Source organism: Taudactylus pleione, unplaced genomic scaffold (genome assembly GCF_031769625.1).
Source record: "Taudactylus pleione unplaced genomic scaffold, aTauple2 ptg000707l, whole genome shotgun sequence".
NCBI classification, from domain to species: domain Eukaryota; kingdom Metazoa; phylum Chordata; class Amphibia; order Anura; family Myobatrachidae; genus Taudactylus; species Taudactylus pleione.
In genome coordinates this window covers 14,917,065-14,942,049 of record NW_028285109.1, presented here as the reverse complement: position 1 = coordinate 14,942,049, position 24,985 = coordinate 14,917,065, and the positions used below count along the sequence as shown (strand labels likewise).

The window sequence follows — 24,985 nt, the reverse complement described above, 5'->3', positions numbered from 1 at the left end:
TAGGACCTGATTCAGACCCGCTCGCTAGCAAGCGGCCGCTCGTTGCAGATGATGTTTGCTAATGTGCGCATGCGTGTAGTTCGCAGTGTGCGTGCGCAAACTAGTACGAGCGATCGGAATGTGCTTGCTCGCCCTGCAAAGACAGCCCAGTGGTTTGAGTGGCAGGAGAGGCCGTTTGTGGGTGGTAACAGGGGCAGGCCAGTAGTAACGGGGGAGTGGAGTTGCGGACGCAGGCGTGCCAGAGTGTTTTCACACCGTTTCTGGGGCATGCATAATTACCAGGCACCGTCATAGAACATGTCACCTGCTTGAATAATACACTGAAGTGCTCGCAGTGCTTGCGGTAGGGTACAGTCAACCGCAAGTGCTGCGGTCAGAATCAATGGAACCCGATGTACCGATGGTTGTATATACTTCCTGGAGATGACGTACGCTAGTGGGCGGCTAAAGACAGGCTGGTGGCTATCTGTAAACACAAAGAGATCGCTCGCCAAGACATAGTGGGCGTGCTTATGCCTTGCCGTGCGATCGCCTGCCTTGACGTCACTTAGCTGAATTTCCATAAGCTGGGAGCAAGTGGCCCCATCTAGCAAGCGGCTCTGAATCAGGTCCTCAATTTACACCTCATATATCACTTATTACAATGGCAGACCCTCCAACATTACCCATTCCCCCAGTTTAAAAATCCCTGCTCCACTTTACAATTATTTTACTATTACAGTTACCTTGCTTAAATAATTGATTGATTTTGAGCGTTGATTATTTTTCATTAACCACTTATTTAAGTCAACCCATACATCCATAAAAGTAAGGTGCTGAGAAAGAGGAGGCAGGTACAAAGTACACAGGCCTACCTTGGGTGGACAGCATTGGCTAGGATGGTGGGTGTGAATGGAACTTCTAGCCCATCTGCCCATTTACTGCCACATCTAAGTGAGACAAATAAAGGCATAGAAAGTGATTGCTTGGACTAATAGCTTCCTATATGTTCTCATGGGCATAACGTGCATTGATTTAGGCCAAATCTGCACACCCAGCCCTAGGAGGGGCCCTAGCAGTACAAGCAATTTAGACTGTACTAGGGCCCAAGATTTCTCTCAATGGCTCTGCATAGTAGTAAATTAAGGTTGGAGGTTTGGGAGCAGAAACTTGTTGGAGAGGAGGCAGTGGTATTTCTACCCCAAAATAATAGCCCATAACAACAGATCAAATTACATACAGCACTTCATTTACTGGTGTTAACTGTAACTAAAATCATAGGAGCATTTTTAGGAAAGCTGGACTGAATCCAGTGGCAACTGAACACTAGGTAGTATATTTACTCAAGTGTGGTTTTTAGAAGTGGAGTTGTTGCCCATAGCAACCAATCAGATTCTACTTATCATTTATCGAACACCTTCTAGAAGATAATAGCTAGAATTTAATTGGTTGCTATGGGCAACATCTCCAGTTCTAAATATACCCATAGATCTTTTCCCTACAGATGGAACAGGTTGTACTGCAGCATTCTTTACCCAGAAATGTTACATAATAAATGTATATAATAGGTGAGCTAGTGAAGGGGCTGTTGCAGTTGCAGTGATTGAGTTGTCATGATCTTGCAAGCAGACATATCTTACATTCTTCATTACGTTTCCAGCCATAGTGTTGTTGGTAGTTTGTTACAGCAATAAGTTGTTGGCCTTTGTTTTTTCTCCATGCAAGCATTGTGCACAGATCTCTAGCATTGTGGATGGTCACTTCCATTCCAATTACTTACTCTCTCCTGCAGGTGGAGGTTGCTGCGCAGATGTTCTTTCACTTCATCATCTGTATCTTTCTGCAAACAATATGGCATATAGATGGTTTTACGACATGTACATTGAACAATTGGTCCATTATTGGTAGATGTCACTATGCATCTCACTACACCCACACAATTATGTTTTAGCACATACAGTGACAAATATTTATATACTGCAACTGCCTTACACATTTTTTGCTCAATAGAATCTTAGATGAAATGAAAGATGAAAGCGAGTCCAGGTTTTAGTGAAGAAGCATAATGGTGGTGGCAACAAGTATTCTCTTATAAATGGGGCACCATGTGGTATGCAGCTGGCACTTACAGTGGAGCTTGAAAGTTTGTGAAACTTTTAGAATTTTCTATATTTCTGCAGAAATTTGGCCTAAAACTACCTCAGATTTTCACACGTCCTGAAAGTAGATGAAGGGAACAAATCAAACAAATGAAATAAAAACATTTTTTTTTTCTTAACGAAAATGATCCAATAGCACATATCTGAGTGTCAAAAGTATGTGAACCTTTGCTATCAGTATCTTTAAATGTATTCTCATTTAACCATTCTTTGGTGGAATGACTTGTGTGCTTTTGGCTCGTTATCTTGCTGCATGACCCACGTTCTCTTGAGATGCAGCTCATTGACAGATTTCCTGACATGTTCCTTTAGAATATTCTGGTAGAATTAAGAAATCATTGTCCCATCAATGATGGCAATCGTCCTGGGCCAAATGCAGCAAAACAGGTCCAAACAATGATACCTGTTTAGTTTTAGGCCAAATTTCAGCAGAAATATAGGGTTCACAAACTTTCAATCACCACTGTATAATTGTGAGTGTCTGGTTGCCAAGTTGCACTAAAAGGAGTAATAAGTAACAGAAGGTTACATCCCACAAAAGGTTGAAAAGTGCATCTTGTCTCACACTTATCTTAAGCCACGTATCCACTAGGCGATTAAAATGAGCGATTGAACTATAATGACATTGTTATCGTTCAATCACTCATTAATCGTTCACAAATCGGGCATGAAAATGTCGAAGACGACCAGCGTTGCGCCCTTCCGCTGGTCGTTTTCAACATCAATCATCGCCTGAACATGCCGGTCAATCTGCCGATAACGTAAGATTGGGCATGTTCGGGGATGAGGGAGGGTGCCTGCACTGAACAACATATCGTTTAGTGTAGGCACTACAGGGGATGAGGAATGATTATACAATTACAATGTTGTAATCGTACTTGGTACTGTAATCTGCTAGTGGATACGCACCTTTAGTTTTTTACAGTTCCAAAGGGAATACTTGTTTCTTGACAGTTCAGAGAAGAAAATATAAAACCATATTAAGCAATGAGAACTGCTCTGCTCAGAGTTTGACAGTGAACAACTGTGTCATCAATTAACCAGGTAGGGCCAATAAGCTGCTCAGCCAATCACAAATGTTTTCCCAGGCAACTGGCTCCTATGCTAAAATCAATAATTAACTGTTGGTCCTTGGAGCGTGAGTTTTGTAATCATTTAGTTTTGGGCCCCCACCTCCATAGAGTGTTTGTTTCTGCTCTAGATATCAACCCCACAATCATTGTCCCCTTACTTTAGTGGGAACTAGAATAAGCTGCACAGTGCTGGTTAAGCTTATGTAGTGGAGGATGTCACTCCTATATAGTTTTATAGTATTATATTTGTACAAAAGGTTTGCCTGGCAGGATGTTACCAGTGGACCAGTTAAACTGGGCAGGCCTCATCATGCCAGACAGTGTACGTAACAATTTTGCGCAGTAACCAGATGCTTCACACCAAATTTTATCATCCTATTTGGCTCTAAAAAAATTCAGATTGACAGAACCCAAGCTGTTCGAACCGACACAAATCCAAAGTGGTTTTAAACAAATCACTGCTCATTAATTAATGTGATATATTTTTTAAAATTGCATGCCTATGTCTGTCGCACCCAAAAAAGGACATTATTACATCCCGGCAGTAGATCGCGGTGTATGTATACTAATAAGTTAATCTAAATATCATATGTGAAAAGAACTTGAAACTAAAATTCATACAATTGTTTTTTTGTGTGTGCATCTTCATGCAGAATAACAACTTTATAGCTGGAGCTGTCCATGGTACTCAGCTCAGATCTCTGTATGTTATATTGAAACATTTGCAGCTTAAGACCAAACAGAGCTATTTATTTGATCAGTTATTATCCGTATTAAAATTAGTAGCTGTTGGAATAAAACATGGATTTGGGGTCTGTTCATTTCCAGTCACTGCTGAAATAATACATGTCAATGTCTCCATTCTAATACAGCAGTATAGGAATACTATGCATGGGAACTTTAGCCACACAACAGATTAATCCTTACATAAAGATAAAAAATGCTAATGTGATATTTGCAGGCTATGCACATCCAAAATGATAATAGCATTTATTTGCAGTCATCAGCAATTCAAGACGAACATAATTTGTTTATAAATGAATCTAGAGGCATGCATATTTTTCCTCACACAAATTTTCTAGCCAACATCCTGAAATTGTCATCCTGGGAATATTACAGGAAAATGAGTTTCACTTACAAGACTATATCTGCTCTTTGCCAGTGATATGAGTTCCTGGTCCCCTGGTGTGCACATATTCAGACCAATGGGTAACATCTTCTTCAGGGCGGCCACAATCAGGGATGTCTGTATGGAGTACAGGTCTCCTCTGCGCTTGGTTCTCTTCCTCTCCTGATCTTGACCTCCAGACTAGAATAGTGATACCATCATGGAATGGTTAGGGTCTGCATTACACATACCAAGGATTGAGACGGGCTGTTAACTGTCATTTAGCAGCACATTGACTGCTCTGTCAAATATTGCAGGATATGATATCAATTAATCTTTGGCAAAGGAAGCACCATTCTGTCTTTATTGTCCTGACTGACAAGAGCTTCTAAATTGTTTGAAGAGATACAGAGTGGGGGCATGCATGAAAACTGATGCACAGAACAAAGGGCTGTAAACCATGGCAGCCAATCACATTCTGGAGGTCATTTATGCAAGACAAAATAGCAGCTTCGCAATGCAAAGACATGATTGGTAAACACTGTGTGACTCATTTTGCACAAATGCACCTAGATGTTCACAGGGGAGAATACGAAGGATCATGAATAGAGAATGTTATATTCTATTTGGGCTACAACATTAGTAAGATATGTAATACAGTGATTAACTAGGGTTCTTCTGAGGAAAATAAATTGTGTATGCATCTTTTTTTAAAACTCTTTTTGTGTCTTAGGGACACCTGTCAGTTATGCTGGAACTACATATACCACTCCAGGGCTTTTAATTACCCTGGCCAAAGGGTGTCATGAGTGCCCTAGTACACTTCAGCACCCCTGTGTAACCTCCAGGAGGGAGGCTATATTTGTGACACCAGTCCCAGAGGCACTATAGCAGGTAAAACTGAAAACTTTAATCCATTGGAAGTGATGGAACTAAAGTAGTAGGAGGTGGCCATAATGTGACATTTAGACTTTTCTCCTAAATATTTCTCCACTTCTCTGCACATGGAGATAGGAAGCGAGTACCTTGGATGTGTGCGCAATGGACAATCATTGCACATTGATGCTAAAGCTAGTGATCTGTTTTTTCTTCTAGTGTAGTTTAGACAATGAAAGAAAAATCTAACTGGTTTCTATGAGTTACAGCACCTTTTCCTCTGCGGGCCAGTTTTCTATATGTCCTCCAATTAATTTATGGGACCAATATTCATCGTAGCCTAATACTACAACATGTTTACTGATCAGCAGTACAACAAATACAAATAGTGTGTTTTTATATGTATATATATATATATATATATATATATATATATGTACATACACTCACACACACTCTAAGCTTACTCACTACAGTTATTTAGGGATCAATGAATACTCAGACCAAGTACTTACCTCTTTTTCCACTGGTGTAATGCTACCTGAATAAAATCCCACCAGATCGCCTCTCACCTTCCCAAATACCCCAGAGCACATTAAACTAAAACATTGTACTACCTGACACAAATTACACAATTATAAGTATATTGTAATATGCCAAAGTAATATCCTGGTGGGTAGCCATTATGTGGAATATCTTCTACCTTGCCCTATAGAACAGATTTACTGACACTGACGGTACAAATCACAAATAAAAAATAAAAACAACAGCCTGCAATTACATATTCACCACTCATCATACACAAAAGACAATACAGAGTAAAGACTATAGACTAGATGGAACCACAAGTTTGACACTAGGTGAAACTTCAAGAGTCATGAAACAAGGCACATTAACTAAACAATGAGTCTTAAAGCAGCAGTCCCTCTAGTTACAGTTGCGAAAAAAAAAAAAGAAAAAAGAAAAGAAAACATCCAAAGAAGCATCCAAAATCTGTTTAAAGCTATATTTTATTTATACTATTAAATAAAATGTAAGCCAGAAAAAGTCGTTACAATTACAAGCTTATATACAAAGGGAAGGTCTGAATGGTCTTGATACAGGTAATGAATGAAATAATGCATTCAGATTCAAATGAAAATTAACAGGTAAGTGCAGAATGAATGGAGAGGTGGGAAGTTATGCAATAAAATAAGACAGAGGGACTAATGCTTTAGGACCTCGCAAGTCAAAGCTCTGAGCTACACAAGCGTATGTGGGGATTTTATAGACTCTGTTTAATTGTGATATGCGCCATTGTAAAAGCACTTTCTCTTTATACATATTGTCTATAGAGGAAAAGAGTGAAGGTTCCTCAGCTGTATTCACAGGCAGCTATCTAGGTTTTGCGCAGATTTTAAATTGTTTTTTTGCTTTTTACTATTTTATAGACTTGTCACTTTGATGTAATGTACACAGCAAAACAGGACTAAAAGTAAAAAGCTTTTTTCATAGAACTATTCAGGTTTATTAATAATTAATTAATACTGAGGCTTTACTCGCATGCACTAGATTGGCATGCACATGTCCTGGTGTGTCAGCTTGCGTACGATCCGTATGAGGACCAGGATGAAAGGACAGTACATGTGCCTGAATAAGTCCTTCACAGAGATGTTCAAGGAAGGTTAAAGAAAAAAAAAAGTAATAGAAAGATGTTTTTACATATAGGACCTTGAAAGACATTTTTATCTTTCTTCTGTAATATCTGCCCACAAGATACAGATTTTTCCAAATCAGGTTAGTAAGGTGTGCTGTTTAAGTAATGGCTGCCCCCTTGTATGCCTTTTCAGACAGGGATACATTTGTGAAGTACGGCTAAGGAATGCCTCTGTTATGCTGCTTCAAGCATGGCTACCCTTGTGTTGTGTTGTTTCAAGCACGACTGCCCCTGTGTTAGCTTTCTCTAGGCAGACCTGCCATGGTTATACCAAGTCAAGCATGGCTATTCCTGCTGGCCGCTCTTTTCTCTTCTTAAAATTACATCAGAGTTTCCCTGTGTAGAACTGTTTTGGAAAGGGCCATGTTAAATACAGTTCCAGAACAACTGCAAGCCTGATGGTCTTCAGGCAGCGTCCCTGGTGGAACGGCTATGATACAGAGCAGAACTGTGTGCGAATGAGGAGTACAACTACTTGCTGGGCATCAAAGCTTTGCTTACACATTTGTGCCTTCAACACATTTCTGCAACAGTGATCTATGAAACGTACTAGAATAGGCCAACACATTAACCGTACCCATGTATATGACAGATACTACAGAAAACATCAGTGGCGTCACAAGGGTGTATTAATGTGAATGGTCTCATGTGAACGGCGTAATTATCCCATTCCTTACATACTGCGCATATACTGGAACAGTCCATGTCAGACTAGAGTCAGTCTCCTCAATGGGACAGGAATGTAATTGAACAGTTTGCTAGCACATTCAAATGTCGGTACACATCTTAGTTAAAAACTCAGGTACAGTATATCTGACAAATCACAAGCATATCAACAGGTGGGTCCATGGGTATAAACTGAATAAATTGAGCCCAACTTTAAAACTTTGCTCCATAAACTGTTCATTGGTACTAAAGTAAAATATAGAGCTTTGTATTTAACCAAACTCACAAACTAACACGCCAGCTGCTGCTTGTACAATGCATCTATTTAGTGTTAACTACCGACACATGGTCAACTAAAGATATAGGGCCTGATTCAGAGGAGCACGCTATTGCAGCTGCACTGGGTCATTATGCTAGTGCACCAACCCAGTGTATATGAACTGAGACGCCCGCTGGCTGCGGCGATAATCTGCCTGCTGCGCGTATTAAGACGCACCATTGGAGATTGCACCATCATTACGGAGGCACAGAATCTCTGTCTGAGCATGGCTGCCGGTGTCAGTGCAACTGCGTTGCTAGCGACATGCCCACGTCTGGCTAGCCCCCTCCGTTATCCCACAGGAATGGTGTGACTCTGTCACATACCCGGGTGACTCGGACGCATGCTCGGTGTGACTCGGACGCATGCCTGGTGTGACTCGGACGCATGCCCGGTGTGACTGGGACGCAAGCCCCCTGTGACTGGGACGCAAGCCCCCTGTGACTGGGACGCATGCCCCGTGTGACTCGGACGCATGCCCCGTGTGACTGGGACGCATGCCCCGTGTGACTGGGAGGCATGCCCCGTGTGACTGGGAGGCATGCCCCGTGTGACTGGGACGCATCCCCCGTGTGACTGGGACGCATCCCCCGTGTGACTCGGACGCATGCCCCGTGTGACTCGGGACGCATGCCCCGTGTGACTCGGGACGCATGCCCCGTGTGACTCGGGACGCATGCCCCGTGTGACTCGGGACGCATGCCCCGTGTGACTCGGGACGCATGCCCCGTGTGACTCGGGACGCATGTCCCGTGTGACTCAGACGCAAACTAAAACATTGGCCACCTGCGTCCGACTTTGCCACTGCATCAACCTCTGAATCAGGCCTATAGTCTTTGGGCTGTCTTGTCACCATGAATCTACTAGGAAATAATGTAAAGAAAAAAAAAAAAGTCTTTACACCAAAATTCAGCAGCAATTGGATGTAAATGACATGAAACATGAGTGCCCTTGGTGACGCCACTGCTAAGACTAATGGCACATATGGATGGATGGAGCCAGGCTAGCTAATACATAGACAGGTCATGCATGCTGTACCTTCACTTGTATGGGCTGTGTGAAAGAAAAATGCAGGAGACAAGTAAGTAAAACAGATGGAAAATGAACCATATATTCCTTAATTACTTGTGAGATGATTAGTCAATCAACAGGTATATTAAAGTGAGAACGTTAACAAATAGATCTACCAGTCTCTGTTATAGTCTATGTGAATAACTGATTTGGAAAGATGGAAATTAGATCTGAAATCTGTCTCTAGTCTGAAGCATGTTGTTAATATCTATTGCAACAACAGGTCATTCTGGAATAGATCTCATACTCACCAAGCTGCAGAACTTTTACAATGTTACTACAAAGTAAATCTAAAGCTTTACACTCTGTGAAAGAAACAGCTCGTTTAGAGCAGTGCATGTACGTATGATCAAATTCTGTTTTCTCATTTATAGTGGATATAAAAAGAATTCACTCTCTTTGGCTTTTCCTTTATTAAACATAGGCATGGTGGCACAGTGATTAGCATTGCAGAGACACAGTGCTGGTGCCGTGAATTTGATTATCTTTATTTGACAGATTATTTTGTGCTGCTCAGTGGTAATACCTCCTGGATAAATCTATTCCGTATTTATATAAGTGAATACAAAATAAAAAATACGAAGAAAAGTGAATATCTTTTACAGCCAATGTATGTACTTTGCCATCTGTAATATAAGCATATAACCAGTTTAGAGCTCTTATTTGTCAACATTTTCCCAAGATAGCTCCGTTTTTTTCCCCACAAGACATTTTTTTTCTGCAGATCCTTATTTTGTTGTAGGCACCTGCAGTATCAAAGGGTCACAGGATTTCCTGGCTTCTGTTATGGACCTTTAATCAATACACTCAAGCACACTATTCTGACATTGAATCAATCTTCTAGATGAAAGAGAAAGTTGCCATAATGTAATATGTTTAAAATTATTGCAAAATATATTTACTGCTTTTATCCATTTTAATGTGAGCCTTGTGCAATCTTTAATGCAAAGAATGCACTCTAGCATTGTCCAGTGCTATATATAAAACAACCCACACGTTTAAGCCTATTAATTAAGTGTAACTGCCATATGACCAGAACCAGTGGTTCGAGGTGTGGTCACGGCCCCTCTTAAAAAATGCAAACAAGATGGCAGCCACAAGATGGCAGGGAGGAGGGGACAGAGGGCAGTGCACTCAGGTGGAAGTCTCTCCCCATAGGTGCTGGCTGCTGTGGGTGGGATTGTGTGATCCGCAGGAGGTGACTTTTGGTGAGGTAAATGGCTAGTATGAGAGCCAGATTTCCAGTATATGAACCGAGGGTTCATGTGGGCATTATACAAAGGTGCAGCTGTATATAGTGCTGGAAATTTGGTGTGTTTTGATCAGGATGTGCGGAAAAGGTACTGTAGATGGGGGAGGCAGTGCCTCACCTGCCATATACTGTTTACTGCAGAGTTTTTACTATAAAAATGATTAGAATAATACAAAGAAGATATTTATAATATTTTCTTTACATTTTTATTATCATTTTTATAGTAAAAACTGTAGAGTATACCATATAAAGTATGACAGGAAAGGCTCTGCTACACCTGACTGCACATCACTGCCGCTAACATGCCCGGGCCTGGATAATTAGTACCCCCCTCTGCACCCGTGGCAGGTCATGCTGGGATGTGTAGTTCCACAACTGCTGGAGGGCTGCATGTTGAATAACCCTGCAGTATTGAATTAGGAACTCTACATCTCTAGTAAGTAGTAACCTAATAATGTGTTCATTTTCTAGCCAGCAAATGTTTTTTCCCTATGAAAACATGTATTTACTTCATACTTAACGTTGTTAGCGACTTAACCACTGTATTTTTTTTTTAAACATACAGAAGCTCATGAGGTGAACGTCAGAGTGTAGCACACAGTTTCATTTATTTCAGCTTGGAAAGTATAACATGGCTGCCCAACCTCAGAGGAGAGAATCATATCAGCATGAAGTCCTGTAGGAGCCGTGTGGGAGGTTTCTGGTATGAAACACTGATTACCTTTTCCTTGCACCAGAAATAAGCCGTGTCTTCTGTATCATAATATACAAACATGCAAGTGCAGTGCGCGGTGCTGCTACAGGACCTTTCCTAATAGACTTACTTTTGACATCTTACTCTTGTTGTTTCCAGTCAGAAACGCCAAATTATTGATCTCATTTTGAATCACAAAATTCTGTTCTTCTCTTTTAAAATTCTAGGACATTGAATAAAAAGAGGTTATGTTATACTCAGAGCCCAACCTGTCTACTATAGTAATCTATATTTACTGAAGGCAAGAAATAGCCATCCCTAACCAGTGGCACACACATACAGCAAAAGTAACTTTCATCCCTCTGCACTCACCCCCATGAAGTGTATGTCAATACAAGTAGAGCAGTGCCGGACTGTACTGAAAGGCTGTTGTATTTATAAAATAGAGGTGCACGTAGTTGCCGCCCCAGTGACAAAAATAAGCAAATACTAGTTCCAGCCTTCCCCTTGTGTACTAGCGTGCACCGGACTGTGCAAGCCCTGAGATGCCCACTTTCAGTGCCCGTGCACGTTGCAACACCCCAGCATCGGTGCATCATCACGTGCACCATTGACACTTGCATCAGCCTATGGCAGATGCAGTGTCTCCTTCAGAACTCCATATAAACATGGCCTCTATGGCTGCGGCTGTGCGCCTGACAAACACAGCCGCTTTGATGACACGCCCGAGACACTCCCATAACAGGTCCATAAGATGGCCTTCTTTTGCGTTCACTTTAGGCCACATCCTAGTCACCACCCAGGAATGCCCATGTATTTGCCTTGCCATTTCTAATGCCAATGCTCCCATAAGGGGATGTAGTTTATAGACCGGCAGACTAAATGCCGCCAGTCTATATCCCAACAGCAGAAGCCTGACAAGGGACTTAAGATAGGCATCTGTATTTCAATGCCTATCTTAATCCCGACTCCCGAAGGACGCCGGACCAATCTAGGTAGGTCCGTCCGTCCTTAGCACTTAGCCCCGGGGGGAGGGGTATGGAATAGGCACCCCTGTGGGGACTTAGGGTTAGGCACTCCTCGGGAAGGGTTAGGGTTTGGCACCACTGGGGGGAGATTAGGGTTAGGCAACCCCCAGGAGGGTAAGGTTTAGGGTGCGGGGGGGAGGGTTAGGTTTAGGCACCACCGAGGGGAAATTAGGGTTAGGCACCACCCCAGGAGTGTTAGAGTTAGGCACCACTAAGGGAGGGTTAGGGTAAGGGGTGAGAAGGGTGGGGTTAGGGTGCTTACATGCTCCATTTGTGTATACACAGGGTAACACATGCGCAGTAGCATATAATTGCTCAACTGCAAGAACATCTGCGTTGTGCGCACCTCTCAATTAGGTCTAACGACCTTATGCTGCCATATTGCTCATATTATGCTCTATATTTCTGAAATATACTTTTGGTTTGGATAGGACAAGATATTCTTAAGTAACTGCTTAGGAGGTGAGAGGATGTTTATATAATTCTGGAATATTTTACACTGACATACAATATGTCACATGTAGTCTTATTTCAGAAGTTGTTAAGCTGTAATGTGTAGCATAATATGGTAGTGGAGGGGAAGAAAGACTATACGTTTAGGAGAGCATGTTAGTGATACAATCTTAAAGCTGCACTCCCAGGTGGGGTGAAAAATAAAATGGAAGACACCTGTTACTGACGTGCAGGGGCTGTGCAAAGCTGCAGAAATAGGCGTGACCACGTGGACTAATAATAACAGCAATCACGGAGACTGCAGCTTCTCATTGGGCCCCTGGTGCAGCTTAAAGTGGCAATCTTGAAATATTTGTGGATGCTTTACCATGGAAATAGATGTTTGAGCGCACAGGTACCAGGGCTCCACCAGGAAGCACTCAGCCAGTGACAATTGATCAGGTAAGTGGGAATGCTGCTTTAAATGTCACAGTAATGGCTGGGAAGCTGCCACATTATATTTGTTATTTGTGGTCAAGGGACCATGTGACCTAGCTGATCATAAAAAGGACTACACTTTCTCCATTAAAATTCAGTAAACTAAGTATGACCTAGGCTGGAGATGATTTTGAAAAAAAGGAGATTACGGTGTATACTGTAATAATACATTTGTAGACATGTTGTTTTTTATTTTACAAAACACTTTCAGCATGATGCTGGCTGTGTATATAAATACTCACCGATCGAGGTTTTAATAAAAAGGTCAAACAAAAAATGGTAAATCCTATTATAATTGTGGATATTTCAGTGGGTAATCACGTACGGTTCAACAATTTGGGGAAACTGGATTAAACCTTCTAAAGGGGAAACGTAGAGCTGTTGCCTATGGCATCCAATCGCATTCTGGCTATCAATTATCTAGATAGTATTGGATAAATCTTAGATTTTATAGCTATAATCTGATTGGTTCCTATGGGCAACAAATCCACTTCTCCTTTTTTAGAAGGTTTGATAATAAATAGTTTTTTGTCACTTGCTACAGAAGGCCTTCGGAATACATACATGCACAGAGACAAATAGCTCACAGTAAGAAAACAATCCCTTACATGTGATTTACACCAAAGAATAAAGACTTCAGCAACCATTCTGAATAGCTCATCAGAATCTGCGTCTGGCTTTTTGAGCCAATTGGACCTGAAAGTGGTACAAGAAAGTGAAAGTTATTCCATCAAGTTATTATAAGACAATCATCAAAGGAAGGGGTAGCCCTTGTGCATACCTGTTGTTGTCCACATATCGGATCAGCATAGGATAGAAAGCATAAAGATCTCTACATAACACGGCAAACTCATCCAGAATTAGCAGCTCTGCTTCCTGCGTGTCAGCCTTGCTGTCTGCTTTCAATTGCTCTTCCTCTTGCACAATCTTTATTGCTTTCTTCTTCAGTTTCTCCAGCGTGGGGATGAAATGGCTCTTCAGGAGGTCTGGCTGAGCCTTGCTGATAATTGGTTGAGCATAAACTGCAAACAAACATCAAGCACCAGATTAATGACATGAAACAAAAGAATCGCTCTGCAGGGAGGTTTTCAGCGGCGTATTCTGAAAGTAGAGATGGATATTATGTTCTGTAAGCATATTTTACTCAACTGCTAGGATTAAATAATTACTGCACCTTTAATGTGGTTTTGATGCTCACAGAAACCCACTTCTCCATTATAAGAATCACTATGTTGCCTGGATAATAAATTACAAAGTTAAAAAAAATCTTTATTATAAAATGGGAAGAGGAAAAAAAGACTTTTACTGAATCCCAGCAATCTTTTACACAAGCCTTATGACATTTTGTGCAGCCACAGACCGATGTAAAGAGGAGATACAATGCTATGCATTGGGATACTCTACACCAGTAGTGTCAAATTCGGGCCCTTCAGCTGCACTGAAACTACACATCCCAGCATGCACTGCCATAGTTCTGCTATTAGGGCATGCTAAAACTGTGGCAGGGCATGCTGGTATATGTAGTCCCACAGCAGCTGGAGGGCCCGAGTTTGATACCACTGCTCTACACTAAGGGAAGGGGGACTGGACTACATTAAGTAATAATAGCAGTTGGTACACAGACAATCATTACATGAAGGATAATTGTGTAAGGTACATTTCTACGGTGCTCACCTAGTTGGCATGGTTTTCTTTGGTGGCTTAATGCAATTTACTAAGCAACAAAAAGTGACCCTATACCCAGCAATGGGGACTTTGCAATGCCAGAAAGGGGACCCTGCAATGCCACTCTAGCCTCCCGAGCCCCCAGCTCTGCTCTGAGAACTCAATTAAATTCAGTCACCTCTCTTAGGGGGCAATTCACACATATCTGAACATTATAATAAGCCAACGCCACCTCTATGGGGTATGAGGTAAAATATGTAATGTATGTGGGTGCGAGGTGCCGTAATGCCAATTGTTTTTCCGATACCCCATGGACAACACCGCTAATTGAATTGCCTCCTTGGAATTCGATGGGTGCCAGAAACATCTCAGTTGCTTGGTCGGCCTCTCAAGTAGAAGCCTACTGTACATTGCACGTAGAACACATGATGTTAGGCAAGTCATTGCCCTCCAACATCCAGTCACACTTTTATAATTATGCAACGCCAATAAAGAAACTAATGCACGCCGCCTCTCATGCCAGCTAATTACTTCCTCCCACTCCCGCCTCCAAGATTTTGCCCGCACTGGAACTCTCTCCCACTCCCCATCAGACTCTCCACCTGTTTGCGATCCTTCAAACGGGCTCTCAAGACCCACTACTTCATCAAAGCCTTCCAGCTATCATTCTAACTCCTTGCTATATGCTCCTTCGTCCACATCTACCCCATCTGTGTCAACCCAGTTTGTCTTCCCCCACCTTTTTAGAATTTAAGCTCTCACGAGCAGGGCCATCTACCCTCTTGTGCTTCTCCTTACTATAGTGTCATTTACTTCTTACTCGCCACTAGGGCACCTAACACTTGGGTGCTTATGCTCTGTTGCGTATCTGGGTGTTATGGTCGCTAATATAGCTATGTATATTATCCATGTCCTGTATTGTATTGTATTGTTCTGTAAGTCACTTGTCTACAATTTGTTTATGTACCTAGTAAGGCGCTGCGGAACACTTGTGGCGCCATATAAATAAATGATAATAATAATAATAAATTGAAAACTGTTAATAGCTTAAAAAAAACAAATTAGTGCATTATCGTGTGTCTGGATCCTTAAAATGACACTGAGACATAGCAGCAGATAAAGCAAGAACTAATAATGCTTTTAGGCAGCATGGTTCAATCCCTTTTTTCTTTTCTTTAAGATTAATGTGAATCCATTATATAAAGTAAAATGACTGTCACTGACATGATAAATGTCAAATGGCTTTGCACATAATTCCCCTAATACTTTGTGAGAAAGATTTTCAAACCAAATGTCTGGGCAGTGATGTAAAATGAACAAGGTTTAGGGATATGAATCTACAGATCGCTACCGGGAGGATTACCTGCAATTCTCTTCATCCAGGAAGCCTCATCTATGCCCAGATTGTTGTTGATGATCTTTAGGATGTTGCCCAAGATGACACTTAGATGTTCTGAAGTCACCTGGGTACAGCACGGCCTGGCGTTTTCTGGCACATTCTCTGTGCCCTTCTCCCACCAGTACGAGAGATAGTTGCACAGCATTGGCAGAACAACCTCAATGACATGTGGCATCTCTGTATACCTGGCTCCAGACTCTGCCAAGTCATTAATCTCTTTCATCAGCCCTTCCAAGTGTGGCATCTCTGGACACATCTCTTCCACGGTGTCTGGCATACCTAAAACTGCAGCACAGTTATCTTGATCAAAATAGTGTTCTCTAAGCAGGAGCAATGCTCTGCTATTAATGGGTTACAGGCATCTGTAAATTAATACAGCATATATATATTCTTAAGATTTAAAATAGTTCTTTCCTCTCAGATTATATATCGAGACCCAATTGTTACATAATTAGAAGACTTAATTATAAACCAGGTACAGGCTATAATAACACAGCATAAATGCAGTAAATAATACATATTGTAAAGTAGTAGTACACTATACTATATAATACATTGCATTCATCCCATGCAGTGCTATAGCTCAATACAGTATAATATTTGCTACATTCAATGAAGGCAAAGATTATCCTAGAAGATGGGTCACCTGCCTTAAGTGAGTACTTACTGGCTCTCTCTCTGGGAGATTTAGTGTTGAACACAGAGAGAGGGTTGTTGTGGTTGAGTGAGGGTTCAAGAAAAGCCACAGGAATAGCTCCGGCCAGAGCTGCCAGACATTCTCCCAGGGCTGGTCGCTGCCTGAAGAGGAAAGCATTACTGTTTGTAGTGGCCCCGGATAAAATTAGCAGTAAAATAGAAATAATATTCATCTTAATGACTAAGGACCTAATTCTGAGTCAGATACAGCTCTGTATATGGCAGCAAATAGTGATATTTAGGAAACTTGTTTTTGGCAAAAATTAATTTGTGCATTTTTTGCATATCTCCAGGAAATTCTGAGTCAGACGGACGTTGGCTGGATCTCTCCATGTGTGAAATGGGCGTTTCTGGGCGGCATCGTTGCAGTGGAAGCAAGAGATCCGTCTAGTCACTAGTGGGAGTGTCGTGGGTGTGTAGCCAGAGTTCTGTGCTATGCTGAGGTGCGCATACAGAGAAGGGAAGCCTGCTCCTGATGGATCTCTTGCCCCCAGCACAGGTCAGGTACACATGCTGATACTAGTGATACTGTGAGAAGTGGGGCTTCCCGCTTGAAGCCCTACGGATATTTGCATTACCATAAAGTATTAAATCTGCCTTCCAGAGCATCCTGCAATTAGAACCATTTTGTTTCCAACTCAGAATTAGGTCCCAAGTTGTTTACATCTTTCAATTAACAATACATGATCTTAAGAAAGGACAATCCCACCAAAAAATGTGGGAGGAATTGAGAAAGATAATATAACACACAAAGTATACTTTCCTCTTATGTAGTGGTTGTATGATGTTTAGGCGCGTCTCCTGTTGCTGGATTGTAGTACAGGTAAACATGGCCTTTTTAAACTACTGTGTGGTTGTCAAGCCCCGACCCTCCCCCTTTAGTTTGTCATTCACATGAATCGAAAGCTCAAAGAAGACAACTGACAACACCCTGGCAGACAGGCAGAGCTTCTGTGCTGCGCTATTACAGGCATTGTAGGACCAGTCAAATAGAAATACTGTTGTAGTGGAGGTAAGATTTTCCAGGATAGGTATGTAATGCAGACAGCAGGGATCCCAGCGATCAGAATCCCGATGCCGGGATCCCGACAGGGTTAACATACCACCCTCTCCCTAACACTCCCATTCTGGTGCCTAACCCTAACCTCCCCCCCTAGTACCTGAACCTAATCACCCCTCCCCGATACCTAAGCCTTTACCTAACTCCTCGATACTTATCTATGGCATGCCGGCGGCGGTATTCTGGTGCTGGGATATAGCCCGTCAGCATGCCGTGTGGAGGCATACTGACTACATCCCGATTTTCCATTTTAACTTCTCTTAGCTGCATGCAAATTCTAGGTAGCTGCTACCTGAGAACATATTCCCTGTCCTCCTAGCCTCAGAGTCATGCCTGAACAAAGACTGGGGAAGGGTGTGGTCAAAAGGACTAAACACTAGCAGCTAGACTGCAGTTTGTGATATTAGCTTTGTTTTTTTTTGCTCATTATTGTAGCCCAAAATATACCATTTCCAATACATGTAGCCATTTTCTAGCCTTGTATCTCCCCAAAATGCACTGCTGGTAGGGGAAGGACATCACAGCTCTGTGTACAATGACTATGGAAATAAACTAAATCTCCAACTTTGTTAGCATTAAAGCAGTACTATCTAAATCATATCTATCTGACATCACCACCAAACTGCAGCATGGTTGCATCAGCTAGGGCTTGAATTATGGGAAGTTTAATTTACAGAGAGGGTAACACCAGATGGATTTTAAAGTGGGCTGGGGCTGGTCAAACAGTCCTAAAACTGCATAGTACAGTATCATTCACACAGAGCAACCTAGCGAAACAATATTACTTGCATGAGACCTTCTAAACACGCACTTAGGGGTCTATTCATTATCACTTCATTTCTACAAAAGCAGATGATGATAAACATTTTCACCTGCTTTTGTAGAAATTAAGTGTCCAGGCCATTCATCAAAAATTACCTTTCACTTCCGATGTGGCCCGCTGTCCCCATACACTATTATGGGGACAGAAATTGATCAAGCTCTGAAAATACAATAATTTAGGAGCTTGATTTACCATCGCACACCCCACTCCTTCCCTATGGGAAGGAGTCCTGGTTTGCGAAGAGGGATCCTTTTTAGCATCCCTGCACTCCTGTCTGGCTCCTTCAGCCAGATGCCGGGCTTTGTGCGCCTGCGTGAACTCTAGGTCGTCTACTTATTATGTTAATTATCCCATCATAATTAACATACTAACTTGATGATAGCACCAGAGCAATTCATCATTGCTCTGGCACGGAGACAGCTGATCCGAAATTTTCACTAAAAAAAACAACAGACATTTATTACTGTTTCAAAAGTTTGTGTCCAATTTTCAGGTGGGAGTAAAGCAAAAGAGAGCCAGTAACTGTGCACCTGGGTAAAACCATGTAGCACTGCAGATGAGGCAAGTTACAATGTGCAGAGAGATTTAGATGTGGGAGGAGTGTTTCCAAACTGAAATCTAAATAGCAGTGTAAATATAAAGTTGTCCAGAGTTTGTGGGCTACATGCAAAAGCAGCCAGTATTTACCCTGTAAGCAAAAAATGTAATCTATTTGCAAATGTCTCTTGACTGTCGCCTCTGCCACACAATGTCCCAAATGAAATGTAAGCCAGACTTGAATGCTCGCCGGGAATGTCCAGCAGATTCTCCAGTTCTGAGGAGTCTTCCCAGAACCATGACATACCAGGCCACCCTCCTGGATCCCACTTCACTTCCTTCTACGCAGAGGCGAGGGATCAAGATGATGCAAATTGCCTAGTTTCTACCTCCTCACTTGTCCTTTAGCCCAACCCCTCCAGAATCTTCCAGAGCAGAGGACCAAAATGTACGCAAGTATGATATAAGAGGAATTATCATTACAGAACAATACACCTGTTCCAAAAAGGAGAAAAAGTGTATTGTGCAGTATTACAGCATGGCCTCAACAGAGCAGAAGAAAGACTAATGAAGACTCACAATACTACATACAAATGTGCTGTACTGTAAATCACTGTGGGCTTCACCTTTCATAATACTTCTGCATATCCACAGATGACACCTTAATTGATTACAAAGTGGACATTGGCACTTATGTTTAACTTATTCCATCAGCAGCTCTGAAGTAAAATCTTTGATTTTGTCCATGTGGCTTGAATGATACAAAGATAGAGAACCCAATTAATCAGCTTGAGGTATTTATGTTCTGTTCCTGCTGGCTTTCTTCCCTGTTGTCTGAATTAAGCTGCTGGAACGCTGCATTGATTGGCTATCTCACAGCTTGCTGTCTGTTCTTTTTGACAGGCAATTTAGTTGCTACATGTCGGCCTCAATAAAGGGGAGAGGGGGGAGATTCTCACAACTGACATTTCTACAGACAAGCAATTTATCCAGATAGAATTTTCTTCACCGCCAAACAGTCCGTGCATAAAGAGGCAGACCGTGCAATATTGCAGCTAGGTAACAGAGGTATGTAAAAACACACAGACAATGGGGTTAAAGGGTTTAGGGTAAATAAGTGGAGACTTGGAGTACTGAGGAGTAAAAGCCTAATAACACAGTATCTTCTGCTTGTCAGCTAGGGTTTGACATTCTGCTTTGTGGAAGCGTTTTTCCTGCGGAATAGATGCCGTCAGTATCACTGCTGGACAGAGCCTGCTCCCAGTATTTAATCTAAGTAAGTACTGTATAAGGAGAACAGGATGTGTCAGAGCGTTGGACACCTGACCCATATACTCACCTATGGGAACACTGTGGGCAGCAGACACATACAGCCATGCTTTATAGAAGTACTTGATTCTGTTTATACAGAAAAAAAAGAGAGACGTGCAGGGCACAAACCGTATTGTGATCCACAGTCATTTATTTATTAAGGTTTTGCAAGCTTAGGATATACCCTACAGAGCACTGACTCCCCAGCGAGCGTCTGTATCCTTGGAAATTGTCAATTTACCAACTAGTCCTTTCATACGGAAAGCAATTCTTAACAAATTCAATCTCTATTCACTCAACAACAATAGGCATGACAGCATCATACAATAAATGCATTATCAGGTGAAATTTACAGTGTAAATATTTTACTTCCCTTCTCCTGGGTGCACAGATAGAATGTGTTACTAAAATCTCTCTCTTTCTCTCTCTCGAGTGATGCTTTGCTAATAAGCTGCAACCCCGCAAGGCAGCAGAGGTTAATTGCAAGTCTGCAGAAGCTCCTCTAACTACACGTCATTGTTATACTCTCCCGAGTATCTCCCTACAGCTCTAAAATTGCGGTAATCATCTAAACGTTAATATGCTTACAGGAAAAATACTGTGTCTGTGCTTTCAGACTAGAGCTTACTGTATATATCCTCAAATCAGCAGTTAAAACATTTGGATACTACCATAAAAAGTAGAAGTAAGCATAACTGATCTACACAACAAGGAGTCGGGAGACCATAGAATATTGAAATATATTGCTTTCGAAAGAATACTTGTCAACATTTTTGCCCTTTATTCCACTGAAAAGAAGTGGTGTGGTTTGTCTCATTATGAACATGCTGCGCAGTGCTGCAACGCAAAGCGCCATGAGGATGTGAGTTCTTGCATCAAAACCCTCTCACTTTATTAAACAAGTGGACGGGATGCTGTAGCTCTTTTAGGACTCCAGTAGAACTCCCCAAAATTTGTCATTCCCCTAGACATTTCAGGAACAAGTGGGTAAATACAGGGGCGTAACTAGGTATATGAAGGCCCCATAGCAAACGTTTATAAGGGCCCCATGTAACACCCAATGGTGAAAAATATATAACACATGCAACTTTGACAAGGAAGATGGCCCCCCTCAGCTCTGGGCTCTATAGCAGCACCTTGCACCTATGGTAGTTACACCCATGGGCAAATATAGTGGGTTGCAGCTTCTTCTATGGAGGTAGGAGGTTTAGGGGCTTGCCTCCAATGTATCCAGCTCATAGTTGCCTACCATGTTCCTAGAATGTCCACCCCCCAAAATGCCTGATGTAGCGGAGTGACGCAAGGGATGCCATCGGCCATTGTGGAGCAGTGCTGTGGACGGAATGCACCCCAGTCATAGGAGACTTTGCAGACAGCAGTATGGGCGATTTTATGTGGATGCTGTACCGTCTGTACTTAAGGCCACACTAAAGCAGCATGTATAGGTAGTTTCGGAGTACACAGACATGTCATGTAACTCATTTTCCAGATGGAAAGAATGCATTGGAAAGGTACTGGGGACACTGTGCCATAATGTGATTTAGATGTTATTGTAATGTGACATAATATAAACTGGAGGTACTGTGTGGCATAATGTAGACGAGGCATAAAATGTACAACTGCTATAGAGTGGAGAAAGGGATCCTTCAAAATGTTGCTGTGGGGCCCACAAAGGGTATACGTTTGGGAAGCCAGCGGATGCAATGCCGACCGCCGGCTTCCCGCCTGCTTAATCCCGGCGAAATTTAAATGACAGGCGTCTAAATGTAGATGCCTTTCATCTTACCGACACCGGGAGACCAGCGCCCGGCATCTCGATCGAAGGGATGCCAGGCGCGAACAGCCGCGGGGGGGAGGGTTAGGGAGGGCTCACAGGGAGGACTTAGGGTTAGACACCCGCCCGGGAGGTTGGGGTCAGGCTAGGGGAAGAGAGGGTTAGGTTTAGGCACCCCCGGGGGGAGGTTAGGGTTAGGCACCCTTAATGAGCGTTAGGGGGTAGAATTAGGTTAGTTTATACTTACCTTTAGGACGATCAGGATTGCCTCCTCTGTCTGGCTGCCGCTGCCAGGATTTGAACTGTGCGGCCGTCAGTAAATCATACCGAGGGCCCTCAAAGTTCTAATTATGTCCCTGTCCGGGAGAGTATTTATATATATATATGTTCTTACGGTGCTTTTGATTATAACTGTATTTAATCTCTATCATCTGCTCATCCAGAATGTGCCCAGTTCTAAAGCGAAAAGTGATTAGAACATCCTGTAACCTATTTGCTTATTAGTATGTTTAAAGCAGCACATAGTATTTCAGAAGATGAGTGTGTTTAATATTGTTGGAGACAGTGACTTGACCACTATTAAGGTGGGTACACACTGGGCGATATAAATCGGCCGTTCTTTCGAATGGCAATATATCATGTGTGCCTGGACGGGTATGTACCCCCGATAGATCTGCAAACGGTGTTGTTTACATTCATATCGCATCTACTCTGCAGCACAGCAGATAAATTGGCGCATCTGGCTATGTGTATGGGCGGTCAGCTGACTGCCCGTACACTTGCTGCATGGATCGCCTGTGACTGGCTCAACTAGGCGGGCAAATTCTTATGTCCGTCCAGTCGAGCGGCCGATTGGTAAATCTGTATAGCTTACCTGATTGGCCGCTGTGTCAGCGGATCCATCGGGCACAGTGTGTACCCAGCTTTAGTGAGAACAGGGCTTCATGTGAATATCAAGGAAGTGAATGCAGGCAAGCAGGAAGCCACTGCCTGAGTGTTTAATAGAGGAGGAAGCATTATCTCGCAACATCAGAGGGTGGTAATGTGAACCTCCGCTCACACTGATGCAGTGAAATTGTGGTGTCAGATGCACCTCTATACAAAGGGCCTGATTTAGAGTTGTATGCTAATGCTGCCACTGCTGCGTCTGTATATGCAGTGGATGCGCGAAAATATGGAAATGTAGCAGACGCCAAGGATCGAATTGAAACGCCCACCTGCAGCTTTACAAACCCAAGCGTCTACATACAAAGATGGAGCATCAGTCGCAGATCATTCAATCATCATAGTTCTGAGTAACCCTATGGCTACTCAGACTGGCCGCGGGAAATGAGAGATATTTTAACTGCGTACAGGATTGCATACGCAGCCTGTGGCATGCTCTGGAAATGGCTGCTACACGCCTGTGTTCTTTGCCGCCACTCACAGTTACCTCCCGCCAACGCTCCCTGCCTGCCCATCACACTGCGAGTAATAGATCGCTGCAAGCAACTACTATAATGTACCTTGACGCATGCACAGTTTATTGATAACCGCTCAACCTCAAAAATATCGCCATTGCATTCATCTCTGAATCAGGCCCAAAGTTCATACGTCAAACCGTCATTTCATTATCAAATGACTGGCCACATGTCCCTTGTGTCTTCCATAAGTATCTGCTCTTACCTTTACCCCAGAGGCTGGCATAGTACTGTACATTATTTTTGTAGGCATCTGGGTAACTTATTTCCCTCAGTGTACAGTTCTCATCCAGTTTTATATAACACGGAATCCTCACTAAAGTATGTTTGTCATGAGTCAAAAGTCTCTACAGATAGCAACTATCCAAATATAAGTTCATCTGGTGACATGCACTGGTCACTACAGGATTTCTCTAGCACGGCAAGATGTCCAAGTTTGCCCAACCATTACCCTCCAGGTTCTCAGCCACTATTACATATGTCACCACACTGTATTGCTCCAAATTTCAACCTTTTATATAACTTTTAGCTAACTGAATTAATTTCCAAGAGCAGCCATTTTACCTATAGATTTACTTGCTGGTAATAATATTAAATATAGAAGCAATCCCAGGTTAGACAGTTATATTGCTAAAATCAAGCTTGCATAGTATGTTACCTTTCAACATAGATGTTTTTTCCTGTTCCCAGGGAGTAGAGGCTGCAGAGGATTCGGTAACAGGAAACTTGTACATCATCCACTGGAGGAAAATAGGGACAACATTTACTGCTACTTATCCATGAGTTACCATATACAGTACTGATCACATACAAACAAAGTATCTCCAGAGCATTGCTAGTGTCTACCTAGAATTGTGTGGTCCAATCTCACATAACAAATGACAGTTTCCCGCTTTGCTTGTTATAGGCTGTTGCCTTATCTGAACTACCACATATTTTGTACTGCTCCACCTGGTAACACACCATTTATGACAATCAGGAGTGAAGGTAGAAAGATTCACTGAAGGCCAAACGCCACAGGTATGAATCTACACCCTTGGAAGTGCTCAGTGGCCTTATCCTTTTAATAATAACCATTGCATTAGGAAAATAAATCCTCCTCATTGTCCTCTCTAATGCTCTTCTGTATAACATTATAATTTGTCTGGATCCTGTTCCTACTGTAGATCGTACTGTTGACATTTTCGTCTGCATTTCCATATCGTGCATGCTTGCATCCCATACAGGTTTATTCACATCTTATCCTTATGACTTCCTACACTTAGGCAGAACAGGGTGGGAAAGTGTAGCTCAAATACAGTAAGAGTGCCTACCCAATGATGTAGACCTGGACACATACGCCTATGCACCAGTCAGCAGGAGTATCTATTGTGGGTGCTCCACCCCTGACACAAAATACACACTCATGA

The 24,985-nt window shown here is 42.3% G+C and overlaps 1 protein-coding gene across 1 annotated transcript in view; it reads right to left on the bottom strand.

Moving 5' to 3' along the window:
- RYR3 (ryanodine receptor 3) overlaps positions 1-24,985 on the bottom strand; it is a 763,398-nt gene that overhangs the window by 162,843 nt on the left and 575,570 nt on the right. The window contains exons 64-71 of the mRNA XM_088456566.1: positions 24,235-24,316; positions 16,583-16,713; positions 15,880-16,200; positions 13,633-13,873; positions 13,460-13,547; positions 11,024-11,116; positions 4,350-4,520; positions 1,760-1,819 (exon numbers count right to left, since the gene is read on the bottom strand). Of these exons, the coding sequence (XP_088312692.1) occupies positions 1,760-1,819; positions 4,350-4,520; positions 11,024-11,116; positions 13,460-13,547; positions 13,633-13,873; positions 15,880-16,200; positions 16,583-16,713; positions 24,235-24,316 (1,187 nt within the window). The remainder of the gene's footprint in view (positions 1-1,759; positions 1,820-4,349; positions 4,521-11,023; positions 11,117-13,459; positions 13,548-13,632; positions 13,874-15,879; positions 16,201-16,582; positions 16,714-24,234; positions 24,317-24,985) is intronic.